Here is a 25,719-nt window from a genome sequence, read left to right on the forward strand (position 1 = left end):
TGGTCTTTAATAGCGGCACACATGACCGTACAGCGGCAGCAGGAGCCGCGCTGCGGGTACAGTGTGCGCGCTATTAAGCAGAGTGAACGGTCACTGCTCCCCAGCACACAGGCCCGGCGTGGAGAGTAGTGACTATTCCGGCACAGCAGATCACTGTGTGAGGGCACATGGCAGTGAGAGTGTCGGCAACAGAGCAGGACGCAACGCTGGAGCAGAGAGGAGGTGAGTATGATTGTTAAATTTTTTGTGTGCAGCGTGACGGGGATCAGGGGGTGGCCAAGCATACCAGGATGAGGGGGCCCATAATACCGAGATGAAGGGTGCCATACATACCAGGAAGAGGGATGAAGGTGCGATGCATATCAGGATGGGGATGAGGGCCACGTATTACAGGAAGGAGGGGCCATATATACCAGGATGGGGGACATTACCTCAATACCAGTGTCAGCAGCAGACCACCTCCCCCATAACAGGGCATCATGAGCACATTTGTTTTTCTATTTTCCTCCTCTAAAACCTAGATGCGTTTTAGGGTCCGAAAGATACGATCGATAGATAGAGATTATATATATATATATATATATATATATATATATATATATATATATATATATATATATATATATATATATATATATATATATATATATATATACACACAGTAGAGACCAAAAGTTTGGACACAACTTCTCATTTAAAGATTTTTTTTCTGTATTTTCAGGACTATGAAAATTGTACATCAACACAAAAAGTTAACAAAAAAGTGTGAAACAACTGAAAATATGTCTTATATTCTAGGTTCTTCAAAGTAGCCACCTTTTGCTTTGATGACTGCTTTGCATTCTCTTGATGAGCTTCAAGAGGTAGTCACCGGAAATGGTCTTCCAACAATCTTGAAGGAGTTCCCAGAGATGCTTAGCACTTGTTGGCCCTTTTGCCTTCACTCTGCGAGTGGGTTCAGGTCTGGTGACTGTGGAGGCCAGGTCATCTGGCGTAGCACCCCATCACTCTCCTTCTTGGTCAAATAGCCCTTACACAGCCTGGAGGTGTGTTTGGGGTCATTGTCCTGTTGTAAAATAAATGATGGTCCAACTAAACGCAAACCGGATGGAATAGCATGCCGCTGCAAGATGCTGTGGTAGCCATGCTGGTTCAGTATGCCTTTAATTTTGAATAAATCCCCAACAGTGTCACCAGCAAAGCCCCCCCACACCATCACACCTCCTCCTCCATGCTTCACGGTGGGAACCAGGCATGTAGAGTCCATCCGTTCACCTTTTCTGCGTCGCACAAAGACACGGTGGTTGGAACCAAAGATCTCAAATTTGGACTCATCAGACCAAAGCACAGATTTCCACTGGTCTAATGTCCATTCCTTGTGTTCTTTAGCCCAAACAAGTCTCTTCTGCTTGTTGCCTGTCCTTAGCAGTGGTTTCCTAGCAGCTATTTTACCATGAAGACCTGCTGCACAAAGTCTCCTCTTAACAGTTGTTGAAGAGATGTGTCTGCTGCTAGAACTCTGTGTGGCATTGACCTGGTCTCTAATCTGAGCTGCTGTTAACCTGCGATTTCTGAGGCTGGTGACTCGGATAAACTTATCCTCAGAAGCAGAGGTGACTCTTGGTCTTCCTTTCCTGGGGCGGTCCTCATGTGAGCCAGTTTCTTTGTAGCGCTTGATGGTTTTTGCAACTGCACTTGGTGGACACTTTCAAAGTTTGCCCAATTTTTCGGACTGACAGACCTTCATTTCTTAAAGTAATGATGGCCACTCGTTTTTCTTTACTTAGATGCTTTTTTCTTGCCAGAATACAAATTCTAACAGTCTATTCAGTAGGACTATCAGCTGTGTATCCACCAGACTTCTGCACAACACAACTGATGGTCCCAACCCCATTTATAAGGCAAGAAATCCCACTTATTAAACCTGACAGGGCACACCTATGAAGTGAAAACCATTTCCGGTGACTACCTCTTGAAGCTCATCAAGAGAATGCCAAGAGTGTGCAAAGCAGTCATCAAAGCAAAAGGTGGCTACTTTGAAGAACCTAGAATATAAGACATATTTTCAGTTGTTTCACACTTTTTGTTAAGTATATAATTCCACATGTGTTAATTCATAGTTTTGATGCCTTCAGTGTGAATGTACAATTTTCATAGTCATGAAAATACAGAAAAATCTTTAAATGAGGTGTGTCCAAACTTTTGGTCTGTACTATATACACACTCACAATACATAAATATATGCATTACATATATATATATTACACTACCATTCAAAAGTTTGGGGTCATTTAGAAATTTCATTATTTTTGAAAGAAAAGCACATTTCTTTTCAATGAAGCTAACATTAAATGAATCAGAAATACACTCTATACATTGTTAATGTGGTAAATGACTATTCTAGCTGCAAACGTTTTGTTTTTATTGCAATATCTACATAGGTGTATAGAGGCCCATTTCCAACAACCACCACTCCAGTGTTTTAATGGTACATTGTGTTTGCTAACTGTGTAAGAAGCTAATGGATGTTTAGAAAACCCTAGAAAACCCTTGCACAAGTATGTTAGCCCAGCTGAAAACGGTTTGGCTGATTTGAGAAGCTATAAAATGGACCTTCCTTTGAGCTTGTTGAGAATCTGGAGCATTACATTTGTTTGTTCTATGAAACTCTCAAAATGGCCAGAAAAAGAGAACTTTCATGTGAAACTCGACAGTCTATTCTTGTTCTTAGAAATGAAGGCTATTCCATGCAAGAAGTTGCCAAGAAACTGAAGATTTCCTACAACGGTGTGTACTACTCCCTTCAGAGGAGAGCACAAACAGGCTCTAACCAGAGTAGAAAGAGAAGTGGGAGGCCCCGCTGCACAACTGAGCAATAGGACAAGTACATTAGAGTCTCTAGTGTGAGAAATCGACGCCTCACAGCTCCTCAACTGGCAGCTTCATTAAATAGTACACGCAAAACGCCAGTGTCAACGTCTACAGTGAGAGGCGACTCCTGGATGCTGGCCTTCAGGGCAAAGTGGCAAAGAAATAGCCATATCTGAGACTGGCTAATAAAAGGAAAAGATTAATATGGGCAAAAGAACACAGACATTGGACAGAGGAAGATTGGAAAAAAGTTTTATGGACAGACAAATCAAAGTTTGAGGTGTTTGGATCACACAGAAGAACATTTGTGAGATGCAGAACAACTGAAAAGATGCTGGAAGAGTGCCTGATGCCATCTGTCAAGCATGGTGGAGGTAATGTGATGGTCTGGGGTTGCTTTGGTGCTGGTAAAGTGGGAGATTTGTACAAGGTAAATGGGATTTTGAATAAGGAAGGCTATCACTCCATTTTGCAACGCCATGCCGTATCATGTGGACAGCGCTTGATTGGAGCCAATTTCATTCTACAACAGGACAATGACCCAAAGCACACCTCCAAATTATGCATGAACTATTTAGGGAAGAAGCAGGCAGCTGGTATTCTATCTGTAATGGAGCGGCCAGCGCAGTCACCAGATCTCAACCCCATTGAGATGTTGTGGAGCAGCTTCACCGTATGGAAGGCAAAAAGTGCCCATCAAGCCAATCCAACTTGTGGAGGGTCTTCAGGAAGCATGGGGGGAAATGTCTCAAGATTACCTCAGCAAATTAACAGCTAGAAGCCAAAGGTCTGCAATGCTGGAATTGAAGGAGAAAATTATTCTTTCTAATAAAAATCATTATTTCTAACCTTCTCAATGTCTGGATGATATTATCTAATCATTTTGCAACTCATTTGATAAATAAAAGTATTGGTTTTCATGGAAAATACAAAATTGTCTGGGTGACCCCAAACTTTTGAACGGTAGTGTGTGTATATTATATATATATATATATATATATATATATATATATATATATATATATATATATATATACACACACACATACATACATTTGACCACCCTCTACAAAAATATTTGAAAACAAATAAAAAAAAAAAGAGCACGAGATCATTGTTTCCATAGACATCCGCCACTCAAAACCATGAATAAAACACCCACAGATCCACCAGCTGAAAAATAAAAAATAAAAAGTTATGGGCTTCAGAAAAATTGCGACATAATAAACTCATTTTTAAAAAAAAAAAAAAAAAAAAAAAATTAACCAGTAAAATAATATAAAGTAAACCCCTCCCCATTGTCAGTGTCGCCGCTGTCGTTCTCTGGAGAGTTGCGTTACCGAGTCATATTTCCTGCGCAGTGAACGACGTATAATATATAATAAATGACAGTTTCTTTTCACCATTTCACTGCACTTGGAATCTTTTTTTTGGGGGGGTCCAGCATTTTATATGGGATAATGAATGGAGTTTATTCAAATCTACAACTCGTCCTGCAAAAAGTAAAATAATAGAATGATAATAACCCTGATACGACTACAGGGGGCGGCAATCAGAATTAATCATAAAGTCGCCTGGTCTGGAAGGGCTTAAAAAAGAGGCGCTACAGCTCACAGTGTCCCAACCTGCCCCAGAGCCCCTATAACCATGTCCAGCACATTCCCCAGCACCGGGGGCAGCGCAGGACCCCGCAGAGATCACATGATCGCTGCTCATAGTTTTGTGCCCATTTTGCTGCTGGTTGAGCTTTATTGGGACAATAAATGGACAATCCCTTTAAATGAGGTACTGGGGTGACAGCGCCGCCGCTCACACACAGGCCAGGCCGGGATCTGCGCCTGACCACGGCTCTGCCCCGTCTCCTCGCCTGGATTTACCTGCAGAAAATGCTGATAGCCTCTTCCTCCTCTGTGCACAGCATCGGTGAGCGCAGCTACGCCGTACGGACAACCATAAGCTACCCAAGGAAAACAAAGCACAATTAGGAAACTGTACGGCAGGAAGAAGCCTAATCCCAGGGCAATGTCATTTTCGGCCTAGACTGTTCGACGCTTTAAATTTACAGCCAATCATCAGTGCTAGTTGCTGTGACGTCAAAAGCATGTGCTGTAGGGCGGGACACGTGACTCATTCTGGCCAATCGTGACGTGCGTTGTAGTTAGATGCGGTTATTATTATGTGGTGTGGAGTGGGCTCTACAGGATGGCGGATTATAGGGCAGTGACCGGACTGTGGGTGATTGACTTTGACTCTGTACACAGCGATAAATCCTGGCAGCCAATCAACTCCTTGCTTGCATTGGAGGTTGAATCTCATTGGTTTCTATGTGCAACAGTGTGTTTGTACCAAATATCATTATCATTTAAATTCAATTAAAATGTTTTTGTTTTTTTTATTTATTTTTTTGTCACCGTAGAGCGAGGTCAAGCTGTGATTGCAGGATATAGTATCAAGCACAGGCTCCCATGAGGCTCCGCCTGGGCCCGGCGCAATAATGCAGCGACAATAATGCAGCCACAAGCGCTTCCGCAGGAGCTTGGCTGCTACGGCAACCCACAGCGGACACCCTGATATCCGGTCACACACACAGCGGACACCCTGATATCCGGTGACACACACAGCGGACACCCTGATATCCGGTGACACACACAGCGGACACCCTGATATCCAGTCACACACACAGCGGACACCCTGATATCCGGTGACACACACAGCGGACACCCTGATATCCGGTCACAAGGAGCTAATGGCCCCGAGACACACAGCGGATGGTCATGGCGCAATAATACCCTGTAGGTCAGTGCACATGGCCTACAGATGTGGGAATGTGGCCTTAAAACCATTCTGACTGCAGCCACCACTAGGGGGAGCTCCCTGTATACAGAGATACATGATAAGATCCTATCTACAGGTACCACTAGGGGGAGCTCCCTGTATACAGAGATACATGATAAGATTCTGTCTGCAGCCACCACTAGGGGGAGCGCCCCGTATACAGAGATGCATGATAAGATTCTGTCTGCAGCCACCACTAGGGGGAGCTCCCTGTATACAGAGATACATGATAAGATTCTGTCTGCAGCCACCACTAGGGGGAGCTCCCTGTATACAGAGATACATGATAAGATTCTCTCTGCAGCCTCCACTAGGGGGAGCTCCCTGTATACAGAGATACATGATAAGATCCTGTCTGCTGCCACCACTAGGGGGAGCTCCCTGTATACAGAGATACATGATAAGATCCTGTCTGCAGTCACCACTAGGGGGAGCTCCCTGTATACAGAGATACATAATAAGATCCTGTCTGCAGTCACCACTAGGGGGAGCTCCCTGTATACTGAGATACATAATAAGATCCTGTCTGCAGTCACCACTAGGGGGAGCTCCCTGTATACAGACATACATGATAAGATTCTGTCTGCAGCCACCACTAGGGGGAGCTCCCTGTATACAGAGACACATGATAAGATTCTGTCTGCAGTCACCACTAGGGGGAGCTCCCTGTATACAGACATACATGATAAGATTCTGTCTGCAGCCAGCACTAGGGGGAGCTCCCTGGACTCCTAAGATTTAAAAGGAAAGGAACTTTTGTCAATAAAATTACCAGTTATCTAGTGTATCACGCTGCTCAGCCTTTCTAGGATGTTTTGCTTGACACATTAAAGGGGTTTATTCGGAAATCCCCCCAATCCAGGTACAATATCAGACAAAGCCTTTGGGTTGGGGGGGGGGGGGGGGGGGGCACTGTTCTACGGGAAGTAGGAACCTTTCAAAGGGACTTGTTCAAAACTCTGATATTAATGGTCAGGGTCAGATTGATGGAGGCTGCCATGTGTTGGACCCCCACAAATCTGAGCCAGATCCCGTCACCCCCCCCCCCCCCCCATTAAGTGAATAAGAGCTGAGCTGCAGTCCCCAAAAATGACCACTACACCATGGCCGCTGCTGCGCTGTCCGGCTCTGTGCACCATTCACATTCGGTCTCCGCTAACAGCCTGACAGTGGGGCCAGTGCTGGACCCCAATGATCTGATATCAAGGACCTTTCCTAAGAACAAGTCATCTGTAGCCGAGCCTGGATCCTTTTTTAGTTCCACCCTGAAGGTGGCGCTGTTACCACGGATGCCTATGGATTTTAGTGAATGACTACCAGCATAATAAAATAGTCTTAAAAATACAGCCAAAATACTAAATTTAAAAAAATGACATTTTTCTGGTCACAGAACAGAGCACATGTCGCCGATCCGCCAATAACCTGAGCGCCACACACAGGTCGCTGCCCGTCCTGCCGTATGTGCGAGACCCGGGGACTGGAAAGGGTGAATTGCTGGACACATCGTATTTACTATGGTGCAGAGTCATAAAAAGGAAGCGAGACCTCTGTAGGATTCTTATTTCTGGAAAGCAGTGCATTCTGGGAATACAGACAATACATTCTGTATCACAATGCGCAGGTGAACAGTCCGTGTCCACATCAGGTTAATACCCGCAACATTTGGCATCAATTCCATATATTTATGGAGGTCTGAGCTCCATGTACCCTGTATAAAAGGGATAGAAAACTGGCTGCAGTCACCACTAGGAGGCGCTAACATACATCTGTACTCTAAAAAGGGGCTTTTCATAATGCATGTGTTTATGAATGCCCACCAGATGATCCCACCATACCTGAAAACCTGGTATTTTATGTTTCCTGCCTCTGTGCAGCACAGTGGTGTTTATGCTGCCAGCAATCACTGTGGGCAGGAGGACCAACGTGAAAAAAGGATTGCAGTTCCTCTCATGGCCACTATTACAAGATGTCTTTACACACAACACAGATCAGTATACAATGGCCTGACAGTCACCTACTCACCGGGCACTGAATTATGTGCTGCCCAGCATGAGAAACAAGATCCCTCCTGAGACTGCAAACAAGATCCCTCCTGAGACTGTGCAGCAAGAACAGTGGGAGAAGTAGGTAGCAATGTGGGTGATAACGACACTACAAGTACGAGACATTACATAGGATAAAACACCAGCATCATAGTGAAGTGACTGCATGTCGGGGTACAGAGGAATTTCCACTACAGGGTACAATTTATAAGTCATACAAACACAGCGCCCCTTAAAAAAAAAAATCATGCAATGAGCTCCCTCTAGTGGTGGCACTGGTTACAATATGATATTCTGTCTATGCAGTGGATTTGGATCAGGAAAACCGCTGCTCCAGGTAAAATAAGGGACGTGACCAGCGAAAATATTAGCCCCAGCACAGAAGTGATTTTGCCTATAAATTCTAGATACCCGATTGGGTCATCGTTCACTGTGAACATTATGGGATGTGGAATATTATAGTCTTAGACCTATATTACAGCCGCACGGGAAGCAAGTCAAGGCAGAACCAGATATCCTGCAGCCCCCCCCCCCCAAATAGAGAGCGATGAAGACCTCCCAATCTGAAGGCAATGTTAGGACTGACCACATCTAGCCATACCATACAATTTTTTTTTGGCCACACTTTCCCTTTAATAAACACATCCCTGCCTAGGTTTGCATGCTGTACAGGCTCAGATACTATAGGCAATGTATAATAACTATTATAACCCATGTTGGACATTCAAAAACAGTCTGTGCATTTTTCAGCTATTCGACATTCCTCATCTATATGGCCCCCTGTATTCTAACCAAGGCGGAGGAGTCTCCAAGGCTGCTATCACACATTGCTGCCATAGTCAGAGCTCAGAATGTCCACAGTACTGCCCCCTACAGCCAGCGTGGCAGGTGCCAGATAAACGGCTGCTCTGAAGTCCTCAACAGCAATCACCACTGCTCAACAACTTGGGAAAATTATTCTCAGAGTAAAAGAAAGGTGCTGTGCTAGTAACGTCAACAGCTGGGATCCACAAACAGGCAACATGTGACTGCTACTGATGCCAGACATTGACCTATGCTCAGCGCATAATCTAGAGAGCTCCAAAGCCCCTGTAACCAAACAGAAATGTGATGAAGTACTGGCTGAGTATATCTCAGAGCTCCCCCTAGTGGTGGCTGCAGACCACACCTTATCCTGTATTTGTATACAGGGAGCTCCCCCTAGTGGTGGCTGCAGACAGCATCTTATCATGTATCTCTGTATACAGGGAGCTCCCCCTAGTGGTGGCTGCAGACCGCACCTTATCCTGTATCTGTATACAGGGAGCTCCCCCTAGTGGTGGCTGCAGACAGCATCTGATCATGTATCTCTGTATACAGGGAGCTCCCCCTAGTGGTGGCTGCAGACAGGATCTTATCATGTATCTCTGTATACAGGGAGCTCCCCCTAGTGGTGGCCACAGACTTTAACCTCAAATGCATGGAATTTGAAACTCTGCTCTGACCTTTATGAAGGTGTAAGGAATTTTAACTACAGTATTCTGGACCCATTTCAGATAAAGACTATTGAAAAGAAAAAAAAAAAATCCCATTTCCTCATCTGTACAGAATACACACTTCAAAGATATCATTAACTACAGTTACATATCACCCCCTCCCCCACCCACACATAAAAGGTCACAAATCCCAGCCCTTGAGGAACGTTTCATCTATGACCAATATTATAAATCAGTGTTTATTTCACCGCTCGCATAACATCCTGCAATAAACCCAACAGATCAGAAACTGTATAAAAAAAAAAAAAAAAAAACACAAGAACAATTTCATTCATTAAGTGCCAGATTTGCAGTACAGTAAATTTGAAATTCTTAGGCAAAATTAAACAAGAAAAAAAAAAAAAAAAAAAAGAAGCCATGGTGTTGGAGCCCAGTGTTCGATAAAATGTGCAATTAAAGAGTTTGTCAACCTGAAGAAAACCTCATATACAATTAGACTTCCGCTGACGAGATCTCTAGTAAAAATAAGGATCACACATTAAGTTTAAACCTCTATGTGCAAATAGCATTTGTGATGTCGCTCTCAGCTCTGGCGACAGAATGACTGGATTAAGACTGGAAGCATTTGGCTACAAGTTACTGCATGTTTATTGCTGGATATGAAACAGTTACGGGCCCCGTCTACCGCGCCAGGATCTTTATTAAGTTTGCACACATTTCGAAGAACTCTATAGTATGGCTTCCAGGTCGGGGGACCAAGTCATTGCTGGAGGAGTCTGCAGAGGAGGTCAGGGAGGAGGGCACCGATCCGTCAGACGACTTGGCCGGGGCTTCCGCCTCACCGTCTGTTTTCTGGCCGGGGCGTAAGTTGCTGACGGATCCCGAGTGTCTTCGGGGGGCAGCTTCAGATTTGGGTTCTGTGACTTCATCTGGTTGAAGGAAAAGTAGAGAAATTAGTGAAATGAAAAAGAATATCCCTTCCCTGGGCAGACACGGGAGCGCCCCCTACATCCCCCCCAGCTCCCTAGTGTCGCACCTACCGTCAATACTGCGGAAGTCGAGCAGGAACGTCCGGCTGTCCACCTGGTACAGCTGCAGGCTCATCTTGGTGTACATACTGGTCACCGGGTTTTTTCTCCGCACTCGCAGGAAATATGGGTTCACCACCTACAGAGGCCGAGCACAAGACACCATCATGAGTATAGAGACGTGCACATCCACCTAGTAATCAGAGTGCTGGTGGTAGCACATGCCGAGCCCTCTAGACAGGGGGTTCTCCGCACTCCTGGGCAGCCGATGGACTCATCAGCTTAGTCGTTTCTGAGTGCTGCGTTGTACTGCTCCAGACTGCACAGTATAAGTATCTGAGTACTTACTGCCAGAGGGGGAAGGAGACCAACTAGAAACTTACAGTGAATTATATTAATTCTTGCCAGAAGGAGATGACTACTAGCAAGTTGACTATATATGACTGCCAGAAAGGCACCAATTCCACTTCTGGCATCTGTGAATGGAGACTTATTGGGGCCTATATTAAAACCTGCAAGAGGGGGAAGGAGACTGACTTTTATATACCAGTTTTAAAGTGTGAACAGAAGTAAGAAACCAAGCTTATTAAGAGGTGTGTGCCTCTTAAAAGGAGTTGTCCATTAGCCCTTTCTTAAATAATGCTGTACACCAAAATCACACACCCCCTTCTATATGAGCAAATCCAATAAGACTCAGCCACGTGAGCTTTACAGCCTGCGTCACGCAAGCACTAGAGACATTGGCGGAAGGAACGGCACTTGTGCAGGAGTTTTTTTTTTTATATAAAGGGTTTTTTCGGCTACACACACAGGACTACAGCATTTATGAGGGGGGAGGGGGGTTATGCACAGCCCCTTCAATTCATTCTGAGAATATTTCTTGCATTGGCACACTGCTTAAAAAGACGCACCATTCAGGGGTTGAAGGATATTTCTGGGGTAATTTGTGACACTTTTTTTGTAAATTATGATGAGTTTTCTGCCCGAGCTACAAACTTTTGAAAAAAAAAAAAAAAAAACCTACTGTAGCTGGCCGGGACTGGTGTAAAGACAGTCTCAAAAGTATTGTGTAACCATCAGTTGTGTTAAACTTTTGCAACATTTCAAATTGTTTACACCAGATGACAAATAACTAGGGAACTTAACAGGAATGTATGGGGACAAGGACCTGAATGGAAACTTACTGGAGCCTACATTTATGGTTCCAAAGGGAGACTAGGCCTAGTCAGTGTCCTTCCCCTTCTGGCAGCCTTATTTGTAGTTTCCTGACAGTCAAGTTATTGGGTCTATATTTGTAGCTGCCAATGGGGGAAGGAGACCGACAGCTGTAAGTCTAGTCCCCAGTCTCCTTCCACCTCAGACCGATGTAAATGGACCTCTAGAAGCTCCAAGCGGTAGAATGACATGGCATGGGAACTTACCGGAGGCTACATTCACAGCTGCCAGATGTGGAAGGAAAGCAACTGCATTGTGCCTTAAGATACCACAAGACTACCCAAAGTAGTTTAAAATAGTGAATGGCACCCTTTTTGGGGATTTTATATGAACTTGATGTGATGGCCCAGAAAAATTCTGCCTGCAGCAACCCATAGGGGAGTTTACTGAAAGTGGGTGCATCATTGCAGGAGGAAAAGCTGTTCAGTCAGCTCCCCCTAGTGGAGGCTGTATAAATCTGCATGTAGTGAGCTCCCTCTAGTGGAGGCTGTATAAGTCTGCATGCCGTGAGCTCCCCCTAGTGGAGACCGCATAAATCTGCATGCCGTGAGCTCCCCCTAGTGGAGACCGTATAAATCTGCATGTAGTGAGCTCCCCCTAGTGGTGGCTGTATAAATCTGCATGTAGTGAGCTCCCCCTAGTGGAGGCTGTATAAATCTGCATGCAGTGAGGTGAAGCTATTTATCTGTAACTCAGATCCTTCCGGACGGCACACCATCCTTCCGGACGGCACACCATCCTTCCGGACGGCACACCATCCTTCCGGACGGCACACCATCCTTCTGGTGAGGTCTGCAGCGGCTCGCACTCACCTTCCACTCATAGTCCAGCTGCTTCATTGCTCGGCAGACCTCAGCCATGATATCATTGGGCCGACTCTGACTTCTAATGCCAAGGTGCCATTTAGCTCTCCTGACCCCGACCTGGTGTTTAGATTTCTGGGGGTTCAGCTCGTCCAGAGTGTGTCTCTGCCGGGGGGACTCCGCTACCAGGAACGGGACCCTTTCCGGATGAGGACGAGGCGTGTGAGGTTCTTCAACAAAGGAATCCGGGGGGCTGGTGGCCAGATAGAAATCTTTGGCCTCATTCATGATGCGTCGGTTGTCTATGATGAGGTGGTACGCCACTGCCAGGGGGTCCTGGTGATTGCGGCTGTACAGGCAGCCGAGGACCTCCTCCTCTGTACACTCGAACTTCTCGCACACTTCCTTTAAGGCTTCGTCGTCAATCATGTTTGTACTGTAGGTGGGGTCCTCCGGGAACAGGTACTTGGGGAGGTCCTGCTTAAACCAGTCGTGTTCTCTAAATTAACAATAATCCAATTATTCCTTCTGCCGGTCAGGTCATAAAGGGTCAACAAGACGACCGAGAGCATCCCACCCTCATATCGACTCTACAATATTAAATGTTTACTAAGCCGCAGTATATGGCCGACATCTCCCTTGCCAAGTCACGGAGCGAACCACCACAAGGCTATCAGGCTGCACTGCGGATCCACCCCATATTCAGTCACGGCCCTGGATGAGCACATAGGCGACACATGTAAGAGCCATCACCACGAGGAGCCTCCCCTACACTGCGGATCCACCCCATATTCAGTCACGGCACCGGATGAGCACATAGGCGACACATGTAAGAGCCATCACCACGAGGAGCCTCCCCTAGTACTTACCGGATGTCCTTGATGGTCGCCCTCTTCATGGGATCCACCTGCAGCATGTGCTTCAGGAGGCTGATGACCGGGGGGTTCAGATACTGAGGGGTGTAGAAGATCCCGTCACAGATCTTCTTAAAAAGCGTTGGCACATGGTCATCGTCAAACGGGAGGGTCCCGCACAGCAATGCATAGAGAATGACCCCACTGCTCCATATGTCCACCTCCGGACCAGCGTACAGCCTGGGGGCACAGAGCAGGGAGACGTCCCCATTAATGATCGCCCCATCACTATAGGGGTCGTAGTTGGACATATTTGTGGGTCTCCGCCCTTTTGGGGTCCTGTTTAAAACTTATCTTTAAATGCCTGATCTTACATTGGACGCTCATACACACAGGAGGCAGGTGGGGAGCCCTCTCCTCCCCCCTCCCTGTACAGGGACCTCTTCACAGGCCACAGAGCATGCCCACAACACTCCCATAGGTGATGTCACGGCTTGTTGCCTCCCCCTCCCTGCACAGGCCACAGAGCATGCCCACAACACTCCCCTTGGTGATGTCACGGCTTGTCGCCTCCCCCTCCCTGCACAGGCCACAGAGCATGCCCACAACACTCCCCTTGGTGATGTCACGGCTTGTCGCCTCCCCCTCCCTGCACAGGCCACAGAGCATGCCCACAACACTCCCATAGGTGATGTCACGGCTTGTCGCCTCCCCCTCCCTGCACAGGCCACAGAGCATGCCCACAACACTCCCCTTGGTGATGTCACGGCTTGTCGCCTCCCCCTCCCTGCACAGGCCACAGAGCATGCCCACAACACTCCCCTTGGTGATGTCACAGCTTGTCGCCTCCCCCTCCCTGCACAGGCCACAGAGCATGCCCACAACACTCCCCTTGGTGATGTCACGGCTTGTCGCCTCCCCCTCCCTGCACAGGCCACAGAGCATGCCCACAACACTCCCATAGGTGATGTCACGGCTTGTCGCCTCCCCCTCCCTGCACAGGCCACAGAGCATGCCCACAACACTCCCCTTGGTGATGTCACGGCTTGTCGCCTCCCCCTCCCTGCACAGGCCACAGAGCATGCCCACAACACTCCCCTTGGTGATGTCACAGCTTGTCGCCTCCCCCTCCCTGCACAGGCCACAGAGCATGCCCACAACACTCCCCTTGGTGATGTCACGGCTTGTCGCCTCCCCCTCCCTGCACAGGCCACAGAGCATGCCCACAACACAGTTTTTTCCCCCATTCTCCTTACCTTCCTGATATTACCTCTGGTGCAGCATAATTGGGGGAGCCGCAGCTTGTCCTCAGAAATTCTCCATCTGCCATCATATTGGACAGACCTGTAGAGCAAGGACAACAAGTGTCAGCAGACCCTGCCAGCTCCACAACAATGGACTAAAAAGCACAAATCCTGAGCGGGCGACTATAACCTTGCTGTGATAGGAAGCCCCTCTAATGAGCAGAAGATGCTGGGAGTTATCCCCCAGGTGTGTACGGTACTAATGTTGAGGTGTCAGACCAGCTCCAGACTTATTCAGCCATTTTTTTTTGCCTCTGTTACACCATTGTGGCTGCAGAAAGGTAGAAGAAGCCGCCGGAGAGCTCATTGTGATGGAGTTTATAACAGTTACCCCCTTTCTTCTGAGCTCTTAGCAGATTAATGGTCACAAAGCTTGATAGGAGCTCAGAGGAAAGAGAAGGGCTATAAACTGTCAGAGCTCACTGACAGATTCTCAGTTAACCCATTCTGCATCCAACAATAGACAATGCAACTACAAAAATACTCATGAGTGCTCTGAAGAAATAGCAGATATTAAGGACGTGTTTTGGGCACGTGGGGTGTTGCAAGACAGTGGGTGGAAGGTAATCGAATTCATTATGTGGAGCCACCATACTGATAACTACAGCCGGGGGTCAGAGGGGGCTGCAGGTCCGATACTGGCACTTACCAAAGTCCGCTATCTTTGCATTCATGTGGGCGTCCAGGAGAACGTTCTCCGGCTTCAGGTCTCGGTGCACCACCATGTGACGGTGGCAATAGTCAACACCAGAAAGGATTTGTTGGAACAAACGTCGGGACTCCTTCTCATCCAACTGCAAGAAAAGCTACAGATTATACAGAACTGTCATCTATCTATCAGGATGCCGGGCTCTGCGGGCTGCGCACTCACCTTCCCATTCTTACAAATATAATCAAAGAGCTCCCCGCCAGCAACGTACTCCATCACCATGAAGATATCAGTCGGCGTGCTGATCACCTGGTACCTGAAGAAACACCACGGAGAGAGACCAGCGCAGTCAATAGATTTCATAGCAGATTATTGTTGGTACTCCAAATCCCAAGTTAAATGATGAAATCCCAGCTGCAGCCACTAGGGGGAGCCCACTCCATACAGATGTATACAGCCCCCACCACTAAGAGGGGGGAGCCCACTCCATACAGATGTATACAGCCCCCACCGCTAAGAGGGGGGAGCCCACTCCATACAGATGTATACAGCCCCCACCGCTAAGAGGGGGGAGCCCACTCCATACAGATGTATACAGCCCCCACCACTAAGAGGGGGGAGCCCACTCCATACAGATGTATACAGCCCCCACCACTAAGAGGGGGGAGCCCACTCCATACAGATGTATACAGCCCCCACCACTAAGAGGGGGGAGCCCACTCCATACAGATGTATACAGCCCCCACCGCTAAGAGGGGGGAGCCCACTCCATACAGATGTATACAGCCCCCACCACTAAGAGGGGGGAGCCCACTCCATACAGATGTATACAGCCCCCACCGCTAAGAGGGGGGAGCCCACTCCATACAGATGTATACAGCCCCCACCGCTAAGAGGGGGGAGCCCACTCCATACAGATGTATACAGCCCCCACCACTAAGAGGGGGGAGCCCACTCCATACAGATGTATACAGCCCCCACCACTAAGAGGGAGCCCACTCCATACAGATGTATACAGCCCCCACCACTAAGAGGGGGGAGCCCACTCCATACAGATGTATACAGCCCCCACCGCTAGGGGGAGCCCACTCCATACAGATGTATACAGCCCCCACCACTAAGAGGGGGGAGCCCACTCCATACAGATGTATACAACCCCCACCGCTAGGGGGAGCCCACTCCATACAGGTGTATATAGCCCACTCCATACAGATGTATACAGCCCCCACTGCTAAGGGGGAGCCCACTCCATACAGGTGTATATAGCCCCCACCGCTAGGGGGAGCCCACTACATGCAGATTTATACAGACCCCACCACTAGGGGGAGCTCACTCCATACAGGTGTATATAGCCCACTCCATACAGATGTATAGAGCCCCCACCGCTAGGGGGAGCCCACTACATGCAGATTTATACAGACCCCACCACTAGGGGGAGCTCACTCCATACAGGTGTATATAGCCCACTCCATACAGATGTATAGAGCCCCCACCGCTAGGGGGAGCCCACTACATGCAGATTTATACAGACCCCACCACTAGGGGGAGCTCACTCCATACAGGTGTATATAGCCCACTCCATACAGATGTATAGAGCCCCCACCGCTAGGGGGAGCTCACTACATGCAGATTTATACAGACCCCACCATTAGGGGGAGCTCACTCCATACAGGTGTATATAGCCCACTCCATACAGATGTATAGAGCCCCCACCGCTAGGGGGAGCCCCCTACATGCAGATTTATACAGACCCCACCATTAGGGGGGAGCCCACTCCATACAGATGTATACAGCCCCCACCGCTAAGGGGGAGCCCACTCCATACAGATGTATACAGCCCCCACCGCTAGGGGGGAGCCCACTCCATACAGATGTATACAGCCCCCACCGCTAGGGGGGAGCCCACTCCATACAGATGTATACAGCCCACTCCATACAGATGTATACAGCCCCCACCACTAGGGAGAGCTCACTACATGCAGATTTATACAGACCCCACCATTAGGGGGAGCTCACTCCATACAGGTGTATATAGCCCACTCCATACAGATGTATAGAGCCCCCACCACTAGGGGGAGCCCACTACATGCAGATTTATACAGACCCCACCACTAGGGGGAGCTCACTCCATACAGGTGTATATAGCCCACTCCATACAGATGTATAGAGCCCCCACCGCTAGGGGGAGCCCACTACATGCAGATTTATACAGACCCCACCACTAGGGGGAGCTCACTCCATACAGGTGTATATAGCCCACTCCATACAGATGTATAGAGCCCCCACCGCTAGGAGGAGCCCACTACATGCAGATTTATACAGACCCCACCATTAGGGGGGAGCCCACTCCATACAGGTGTATATAGCCCACTCCATACAGATGTATAGAGCCCCCACCGCTAGGGGGAGCCCACTACATGCAGATTTATACAGACCCCACCATTAGGGGGGAGCCCACTCCATACAGGTGTATATAGCCCACTCCATACAGATGTATACAGTCCCCACTGCTAAGGAGAGGGGGGCTCACTCCATACAGATGTATACAGACCCCACGACTAGGGGGAAGCCCACTCCATACAGATGTATATAGCTCACTCCATACAGATGTATACAGCCCCCACCACTAGGGAGAGCTCACTACATGCAGATTTATACACCCACCACTTGGGGGAGCTCTCTTTGTACAGATTAATACTGCTAAACCCTCACCACCTTCTCTCCTAGTGGCATTATGCCATACTAATATGTAGTTTATTACAGTGAATAAGTCACAATTATTCCTATAAATTTCTGCATAGATAGAACTTTGCCATCACAATATCTTTCCCATCTTCACAAAATGATAGCGGACGCTTTAGAGTGGAGAACCCCTTTAAGTACAGGGGGCGACCGCACAGCCACGCTCCAGGGTCCTGCAGTTTCCATAGATATTTTTTTTTATTATTACAGATTCTGCTATCTATATAATCGTTATAACTTTAGATGACAAGTTGATTTAAGAAATGTAGTGACCGATAGAAAGTGAGGAGCACTGGAGGAGGCGCTTACAGCTTAATGATGTGCGGGTGTCTGAAGAGCTTCAGGTTCTGGATCTCCCTGCGGATCTTCCCCACCACGTCGAGGCTCCGGATCTTCTGTCTGTTCAGGATCTTCACCGCCACCTTGTGGCCCGTCAGCTCGTGCTTCCCAACTATCAGAGAAAAAAAAAAAAACATTTTTATACCAATTTGGTGTCAAATCTGCAACCATGTTAGGACATGTCATCACCTCCCCTGTATTACAAGAAGTCAGATTATCTTCAGAGTAGAGAGCGCCTCTGGAGGACCCGTGCTGTGTAATTCTTCATCTGCCCTGTGGAGGTGCTATAGAGAAGCTAAACACTTCTGAAATGGGTTTCCCCACAAATCACATGAAAAGGAATTATCCAAAGTGAATACAAATCCTTAACATTGAGAAGCCCCTAAATGTGATCCTGCACCAATTACCAACTTATGAGGACAAAGACAACTGCTACGTCCCGACATCAAGTGCCCACTGTCATGGTGGCCAAAGCTGTGGTGTTTGGGCCACTTAAATGGCAGTCTGATCCGGAGGCAGGGTGGTATAAGGAGGAGCGGAGTAGATACAATGTGAGCTTTTCTGCCACAATTGTATGTTAAGAGTCCAGTAGGCAGGGTGAACCAATGATTGACAGCCCACTGCCAATCACCGATTAGGACCACCCACTGGACTCAAGCCTAGAATGAGCAGAGGTTCCCTGCCGGTGCTCCTGGAGATGGTGTAGTGGGCTCAGCCACCCCTCATTATGGCAGACTAGGTCCCAGATTACATAACACTACATTATAAGTGTCCTGTGTGTCGGAGGTCACGTACGCGGGAAAGTGCAGGATCCCGCCAGGATGGCGGCAATGTGACAGGGACCTGATAAAGTGCAGCAATATCCTGCAGATATCAGGGCAGACGGGGAGATAAGTGGAGGCCTTGACTGTAACGCTGCCCTTCTGGCCTCTGTCTGCCCAGTATATTGCAAAATATAAACCATTGATTGCCGTAGTAGATGTTACTCCATCCCAAGCCCATGGGTGACCCTTCTAACGGCCACCGAGCCCCCATCACATCTCCCTCATCAATGTGCCGCTTGCATTTTCCCGGCTGCTGTTGCTCCACAGAAGAATCTATAGGAGATCGGCGAGTTTACAGCAGTGCGGAGTATTGTACAGGTGATTAAAGGGAAGACTGTCAATCACTGACTAGGACCGCCCACTGGACTCCTAATCATATTGTTTGGTTGATTAAATATCTTTCAAAGTTCAGCCTTTTGGAAAAAAATAAAAAATAAATAAGGTTTGGTCTTTAGTGGGTTAAAGAGGCCATCCTCTACAGGCGCTACAGGGAAATAGGTTTTCCTACAGATCAGAGCTGATCGCTGAAGATCCCAGGAGGGAGACCCATTGGGATCCACTTATTGCTGAGAACCTCCTAACGAGATCCGAATTTATACAGCGATCATTATTCCCGGAGCCTAGCTGCACGAATATCAGTCAGTACCCCACATGTGCAGGGCAATCCCCTTTGCTTTACACTGCAGGCTGCACTCCGGCTCATCTTGGTCAGGTGTATTCAGCCATGGTCGGAGCATTTGGATTCACCCCCCCTCAATCTTGCTGTTAGGCCTCCCTGGCGATCACAGCTTGTAATGACCGGGCCCCAGTAACCTCAGGGCAGGAAGTAGTAGCTCCTTCTCCTTGAGACTGGGAAGCACCTAGGACCAGACACAGGTGGTGTCAGACCTATGGCTTGCAGCGATCGGGCACCATGTTTCCTGCCGGCCTCCAGCTAATCTCTGATCCGGGGCATCCGGGCAGCTGCGGCCATCACCAGCTCTATAGTCATCCGTGTGCAGCTCACAGGTAGCCTCATCGATGTAAACACTGATACGACGGCCAGGACATGCTGTTACTACCAGTAATCATTAACCCTTTAAATAGTCTATTGCAAGCCTTAAATGGGATGGTCTACTTTTTTTGGAAAACAAAAAAATAAAAAATAAAAAAGTAAACAAATATCAAAAAGCAAAATCCCCATATTATTCTACCACATTTGTCAGGAAGAATAGCGCTCGGCAGAAGCCGCCATGGTGCCCGGCAGTGTCCCTACATGTACGGGCCCAGCCTGTGCCACACCAGCCTGACACTAGACCCCACGGATAACAGGCAAAACACCACCCGACCAGCACAGGCAGCGGCTGAAACGCAAACCTTCAAGATTGTGCATCCACTGGCCAACTACAGGCACAACCATCACAAAGCCAACGGCCCCCTCTGCCCTCCACTCTACAACTAGACCGTCCCAGGAAGATCTCTGCTGTACATCGCTCAGGCCAAGAGAAATCGCAGCGCGTAGAAACGTCAGCATCGCTCTTCTGGCCTCAAAAAGTTGCAAATTTTGGCCACATATTGGGTTTTGTGCAAAAATGCGCAATGTTTGGTGATCTCACGCCACGTTACATAGGTTTGCAAGAAAGTGGGTGTGGTTAGCTATGCAAATTAATAAATCGTGAGACTTCAAAAAGCCGCAGTTCTCGCTCAAATACGGCCCCTGCTGATCTAGAGAAGCAGAACTGGAGCAATGAAGTGTCCTACTGCAGACGGGCAGCAGGGGGCGAGGGGGCTCCTCCCGCAGACAGGACAGCGGGGAGGGCGGGGGGCTCCTCCCGCAGACAGGACAGCGGGGAGGGCGGGGGGCTCCTGCTCAGCATGACCATTTACAAACAAAAGTTTTGCATTTTTAATATACAATTATAAGTTTTACAGTACGAGACAAACAGGATTAAAGTGGACAATGTGGATTAACAGAGGAGCTGAATTTGTTTTTGGTGCATTTTCTGTGCATACACAACTGCTGGAGCACACTAGATCCAGTCAGAACAGGGACAGACAAGAATCCCCCTGTCCGGAGACGTATACAAGGTGTAGGATGCTGGAATGTCTCGTATTTTCCTCCGTCACGGGGTTAATGTGTCAGGAAGGCGGCTGCTTGTCTTCTTCCCACTCCGCAGGTCACACATTTATGAGCTCGTCTTCCAAGGGGAACCTGCTGAAGGTGAAGGGAGCGCTGCACCTGTGGACCTGCCCTACACGACAGTGGGACCGCCGATAGGAGGCCATACAGATAATGATGGCCGACACAGTAGACGGCCTTCATGCTGTCCAGTAGCCCCCAGCCGTGCCATCTAATCGGGTTCTGCAGCGTGCAAAGCCTCGGAAGTCGGCAGCGCGGCCGCCATCAAACATTGTCCTGCTGTAAGGAGCCTGATCCGCTACCAACGAGCAAACCGGACCCCAAGAACAGCTCTGTGCCACCTCCACAGTGATCCTGGCCGCCCGCCAGTCCGAGGGCAGACATTTTTTTTTGCACCCCCCCTACAAAGCAATATTGTATACACCCCAATAATTCCAACATGGACTTTCTACAGAACATTAAGTGTAAGCGCATTAACCAGTACAATGATTAATAAATAGAGAGCTGGACCCCCGGCCCCTATAGGTGACACCCTAGAGGCCACAGATGGGAATACCTTTAAGTACCTAAGTGAATGATTTAAGGGGGCAGACCGAGTGGCAGCAAAAGCTCCCACCCAACTCCTCCATATTTTGTTCGTAGCGATATATGGGGGTTCCCCTTTAAAGACTTCTATTACCTGGGGATTATTTTGGGGAGATGGGAGTGTAATCTATCCAGCATCAGAGAAGTCTGGCTGAAATAGTTGAGCCTGAACAAGTCCCTCACATCCATCTCTGGGGAGTCGTGTCGTGAGGGTCTACAAATCTCCACAAATAGCCAATATGGTGGGGGGCCGTGCTGCTGGGATACAAGATCTGTCCGGTCTCAGGAGAGATAAGCGGCCGTCAGACGCCTGCACCTTACTGAGAAAGCATGCACGATCCGCTGAGCTGAGCATGCAGGTCTGAGGGTGTACAGACTATATATGCTGGAGCCGCCATCATACCCTCGGTCAAGGGGGGGGGGGGGATTTAGTGGGAAATGAGCGCCATTAAACAGGACAATGTCTTGCTGTGATTGCACCAGAAAAGCCAGGTCATAGCGGGTAGAGATCTGCACTGTCTCAACCTATTGCACAAGTACGACGTGCACAGAATGTGACTTTATACAGCAAAAAACTAATGCAAAGGGGAACGATCACCCCCAGGAAATCTACAAAATAAACATTATGCTGCAATTGCATTTTATTAAAAAAAAATGTAGCAGTTTGCAAAAGCAAAGCAGCCACTGCAGAAGAGCACATTGTTATTTTCTAGGGGCCCTGAATTGATTTGGCAGGGGGTCATCCAGTAAGGAGCAATCGCTTTAAAGGGAACCTGTCTGCGGATTCACGCTGCTCAAATCACATCCTGGCGGCACGACTGCAGATTATTCTCGGAAAAGCTCCGGTATTAAGATAAAATAGAGTGAAGATTCAGCTGAGGACCAAAGATTGAGAAGACAGTAGTCAGACTTCACCCGCTGGCCAGATCTTCCCAGCGCTGCTAGACGTGATTGACAGCTGTGAGACATGTCAGCGCTGGGAGAAGCCAGACTACGCCGGTCTCTGGCTGGACCCTCCTGGATCTCTGAGCGTGTCAGAGAAAAATAAACCTGGATGCAACCAGACTGATTTTTTGGGGTTTGGTTGTGGCCAGTCGCCCTATTGCGCCAGCGTTAGCGACGATTTCAGTGAACTGATCCTCAGGGGTCATCCTGCACTATGGAGAAAGCTCGGCTCAGTGGGCACAAAGCAGCCCGTATTATACGCCGATGGCGGGGGGGGGGGGGGCACAAGGAGGGACCAGTCCAGGCATATGAGGATTAGTGGGCACAATACAGCCCGTATTATACGCCAATGGCAGGGGTCACAAGGAGGGACCAGTCCGGGAACATGAGGATCAGTGGGCACAACGCAGCCCGTATTATACGCCAATGGCGGGAGCACAAGGAGGGACTAGTCCGGACACATGAGGATTAACGGGCACAATGCTACCCGTATTACACGCTGATGACGGGGGGTACAAGGAGGGACCAGTCCGGGCACATGAGGGTCAGTGGGCACAATGCAGCCCCATATTACACGCTGATGGCAGGGGGGGGGGGGTACAAGGAGGGACCAGTCCAGGCACATGAGGGTCAGTGGGAACAATGCAGCCCCATATTACACGCTGATGGCAGGGGGCACAAGGAGGGACCAGTCCAGACAGATGACAATTAGCAGGCACAATGCAGCCCATATTATACGCCAATGGCGGGAGGCACAGAGAGGGACTTTACCTGCAGTAGTGTGTCCCCCTTTACCCTTGCGTGTGATCGAGGCTGAGGACCCCCATCTCAAGCTCAGTAGGCGACAGGTCATCAAACATAGAACCAAGAGTCTTAAAGGGACGGGCAGAGATGTGAGGAAGGTGATGGAGAGGAGGCGACGACCCCCGGCCCAGTGATAGCCGGACCTGCGATGAACGATAATCACCAATTATCTCATTTACTAACGACGCCTCTTAACTGGAGCAAAGGGAACTGCAGGAGCCATCGGCCCCCGGGACCAAAGCCGGAGAAGCCGGGGGTCAGCAGCTGGTTGGGGGCTCGCCAGGGGCCACTGATCTTGCTGTGGACCTCCACATCTGGAGCACAAGGGGTCGTCAGTCGCTGAGCCGCTCGGTGCCAGCCGTGATCGGAGGCCACACACCACAATGACATCACAGGTCACCGATGATGCGATCAGGGGACAGATGACATCACACCAGACTCCAGCCAATAAGGACCACAATGGCGTCATCCAGCATGTCCGCCCCCACAGGGCACTCCAGATAAAAAGCCAGTGACAGATAGATGGTGCGCAGCCACAGCCAGCCACCACAAAGTCACCACACCTCCCCCTCAGCAGCCCGCACTCACCCTTCACTTTGCCGAACGTGCCGACCCCCAGCGTGTCCCCCAGGATGTAGTGGCCGATCTTCACCCGGCTGTCGTGATGCTTCTGTTTATCGGCCGCCATCTTCAGTGAGGAACTGAGCGCGCTCCCGACGACAGAGAGGGGGCGGAGCCAGGAACCAGCGTCCGGGGGCGGGGCTACAGGGACGCAAGCGTTATTTATTATAGGCACGGAGAGGTGCTGATTGGCTGTTTAGAGGAGGGGGCGGAGTCAGCGGTGTTTCCTGGTAAACAAACGTCAGTTCTGTGCGGTGTGAGGCGCAGTGAGGAGCGAGGAGAGCTCGGGCACAGACGGCGGGGAGGAGCGCTCAGCCTCAGCTGCAGCCGACACCTCTGTCACATCCGCCTCCGTGCTCACCCGCTGCCTGCTAAAAATGTGTGTATATGTAGAGAAATATATCTGTATATACTATAGCTACACTCCTATATATATATATATATTTCACACACACACGAATATGTGTATATATATATATATATATACACATACATACATATATATATATGTGGCACCCCCAGGCGTCTGGTTGCCACAGTAATAGAAATATTACGTCTGAGAGCAAGTGGGAGGTTTCTCTCATCAGGAGCCCTTAAGCATGCAACACTTCCTGCCCAGACCTGGGAGGGGAGGAATCTGCCCTTATAAACTGGGTCTCGGGCGGGATTAGTGGAGTCAGAGCCTGGAGACAGTTCCAGACACAGGGAGAGTTACAGCAGGAGCTCTGTAGGAGCAGGAGCTGAAGACCAGGGGCTGGAGCTGAGCTGAGCTCGCCCTGGCAGAAGAATCTGATAACCGGAGTCCGAGGCTGTGGGGACTGATATCCACCCAGCAGCAGAAACCAGCTGGCAGGGGATTCCAGGTCCTCTGGCCATAGAAGCCCGGAGGCTCAGTCACAAGGAAGGGACCAGCACCGCCATCCAGGAGCGGAGGCTAACAGAAGGCCCCAAGTCACCTGCCATACGGGTGAGCACCACACGGTATACTCAGGGACGTGGGCTACTTCTACCCGCTTACAGCAAGGTAGCCAGAAAGAGTGCAGATAGACGGGGAGGCCTACAACTCCACCTGGCCAGGGGAACTCCTGTTTGCTCGCAGACTGACCAGGCCCCTTATGTTGGCCAGTACTCCCGGGAGGGTCTGCCTTAATATCACCAGTAAAGACCCTGAACTGCGCTGCAAAGACTCTGAGTCGTTCCTGCTTCATCGCCGCACCAGCACTACTAGTGCTGGGACTCCCGTGCACTATCACCCTCACCATCAACTACACTGCCCTGGGGCTCCACTCTTCCCGTGGGGAGTCACACTACCTCAGCTGCACACATCATCAGCCCCAGAGGTCTGCCTTGCAGCGGCGGTCCGCGCTGACCGCAATCCACGGGTGGCGTAGTCGGACAATTAACCTAAAACCCCCACAAAATACCGCCATCGGCCTGACCACTCTGAGCCACGGGACCGGGTCACCGCCACGGATTCTACAACCCCCAGAGACCCGGCTCCGGGTATCCCACACACGTCCACACTAGGCCCAGGGGGCGAGTCAGCTTTGGCGTAGTCGGCAGGATTTCGTGCCCGCAACCACCGGGTACTGCGCGCCTTCAAAAGACTGTCATACCTGCCGTGGTGAAGGTCCCCGCCATCCGGAGCCGTTTCCCGCCATCTT

At 49.2% G+C, this 25,719-nt stretch overlaps 2 protein-coding genes across 2 annotated transcripts in view; both read right to left on the reverse strand.

Moving 5' to 3' along the window:
* Window positions 1–4,926, reverse strand: part of TTC33 (tetratricopeptide repeat domain 33) — a 178,287-nt gene extending 173,361 nt beyond the window's left edge. The window contains exon 1 of the mRNA XM_073682001.1: window positions 4,749–4,926. The gene's annotated coding sequence lies outside the window, so the exon portion shown is untranslated. The remainder of the gene's footprint in view (window positions 1–4,748) is intronic.
* Window positions 4,927–9,853: 4,927 nt separating this feature from the next.
* PRKAA1 (protein kinase AMP-activated catalytic subunit alpha 1) lies at window positions 9,854–24,195 on the reverse strand. The gene is made up of 9 exons (XM_073682023.1): window positions 24,023–24,195; window positions 18,128–18,269; window positions 15,299–15,392; window positions 15,077–15,221; window positions 14,380–14,467; window positions 13,139–13,363; window positions 12,279–12,768; window positions 10,264–10,390; window positions 9,854–10,152 (listed from the first exon to the last, which is right to left on the reverse strand). The coding sequence occupies exons 1-9, from the start codon at window positions 24,120–24,122 to the stop codon at window positions 9,905–9,907; spliced, it is 1,659 nt and encodes a 552-aa protein (XP_073538124.1). The 5' UTR covers window positions 24,123–24,195; the 3' UTR covers window positions 9,854–9,904.
* Window positions 24,196–25,719: the final 1,524 nt, after the last annotated feature.

This window comes from Phyllobates terribilis, unplaced genomic scaffold (assembly GCF_046119375.1).
Source record: "Phyllobates terribilis strain yellow unplaced genomic scaffold, ASM4611937v1 Scaffold_1__5_contigs__length_1240528914, whole genome shotgun sequence".
Classification (NCBI taxonomy): domain Eukaryota; kingdom Metazoa; phylum Chordata; class Amphibia; order Anura; family Dendrobatidae; genus Phyllobates; species Phyllobates terribilis.

Coding starts and splice junctions, on each gene's coding strand:
- PRKAA1 (XM_073682023.1), bottom strand. CDS start 24,122: ATGGCGGCCGATAAACAGAAGCATCACGACAGCCGGGTGAAGATCGGC. Junction 18,270..24,022: donor CACGTTCGGCAAAGTGAAGG/GTGAGTGCGGGC, acceptor TTTCTCTGATAG/TTGGGAAGCACGAGCTGACG. Junction 10,391..12,278: donor AGCTGGACTATGAGTGGAAG/GTGAGTGCGAGC, acceptor CGGCCTCTGTAG/GTGGTGAACCCATATTTCCT.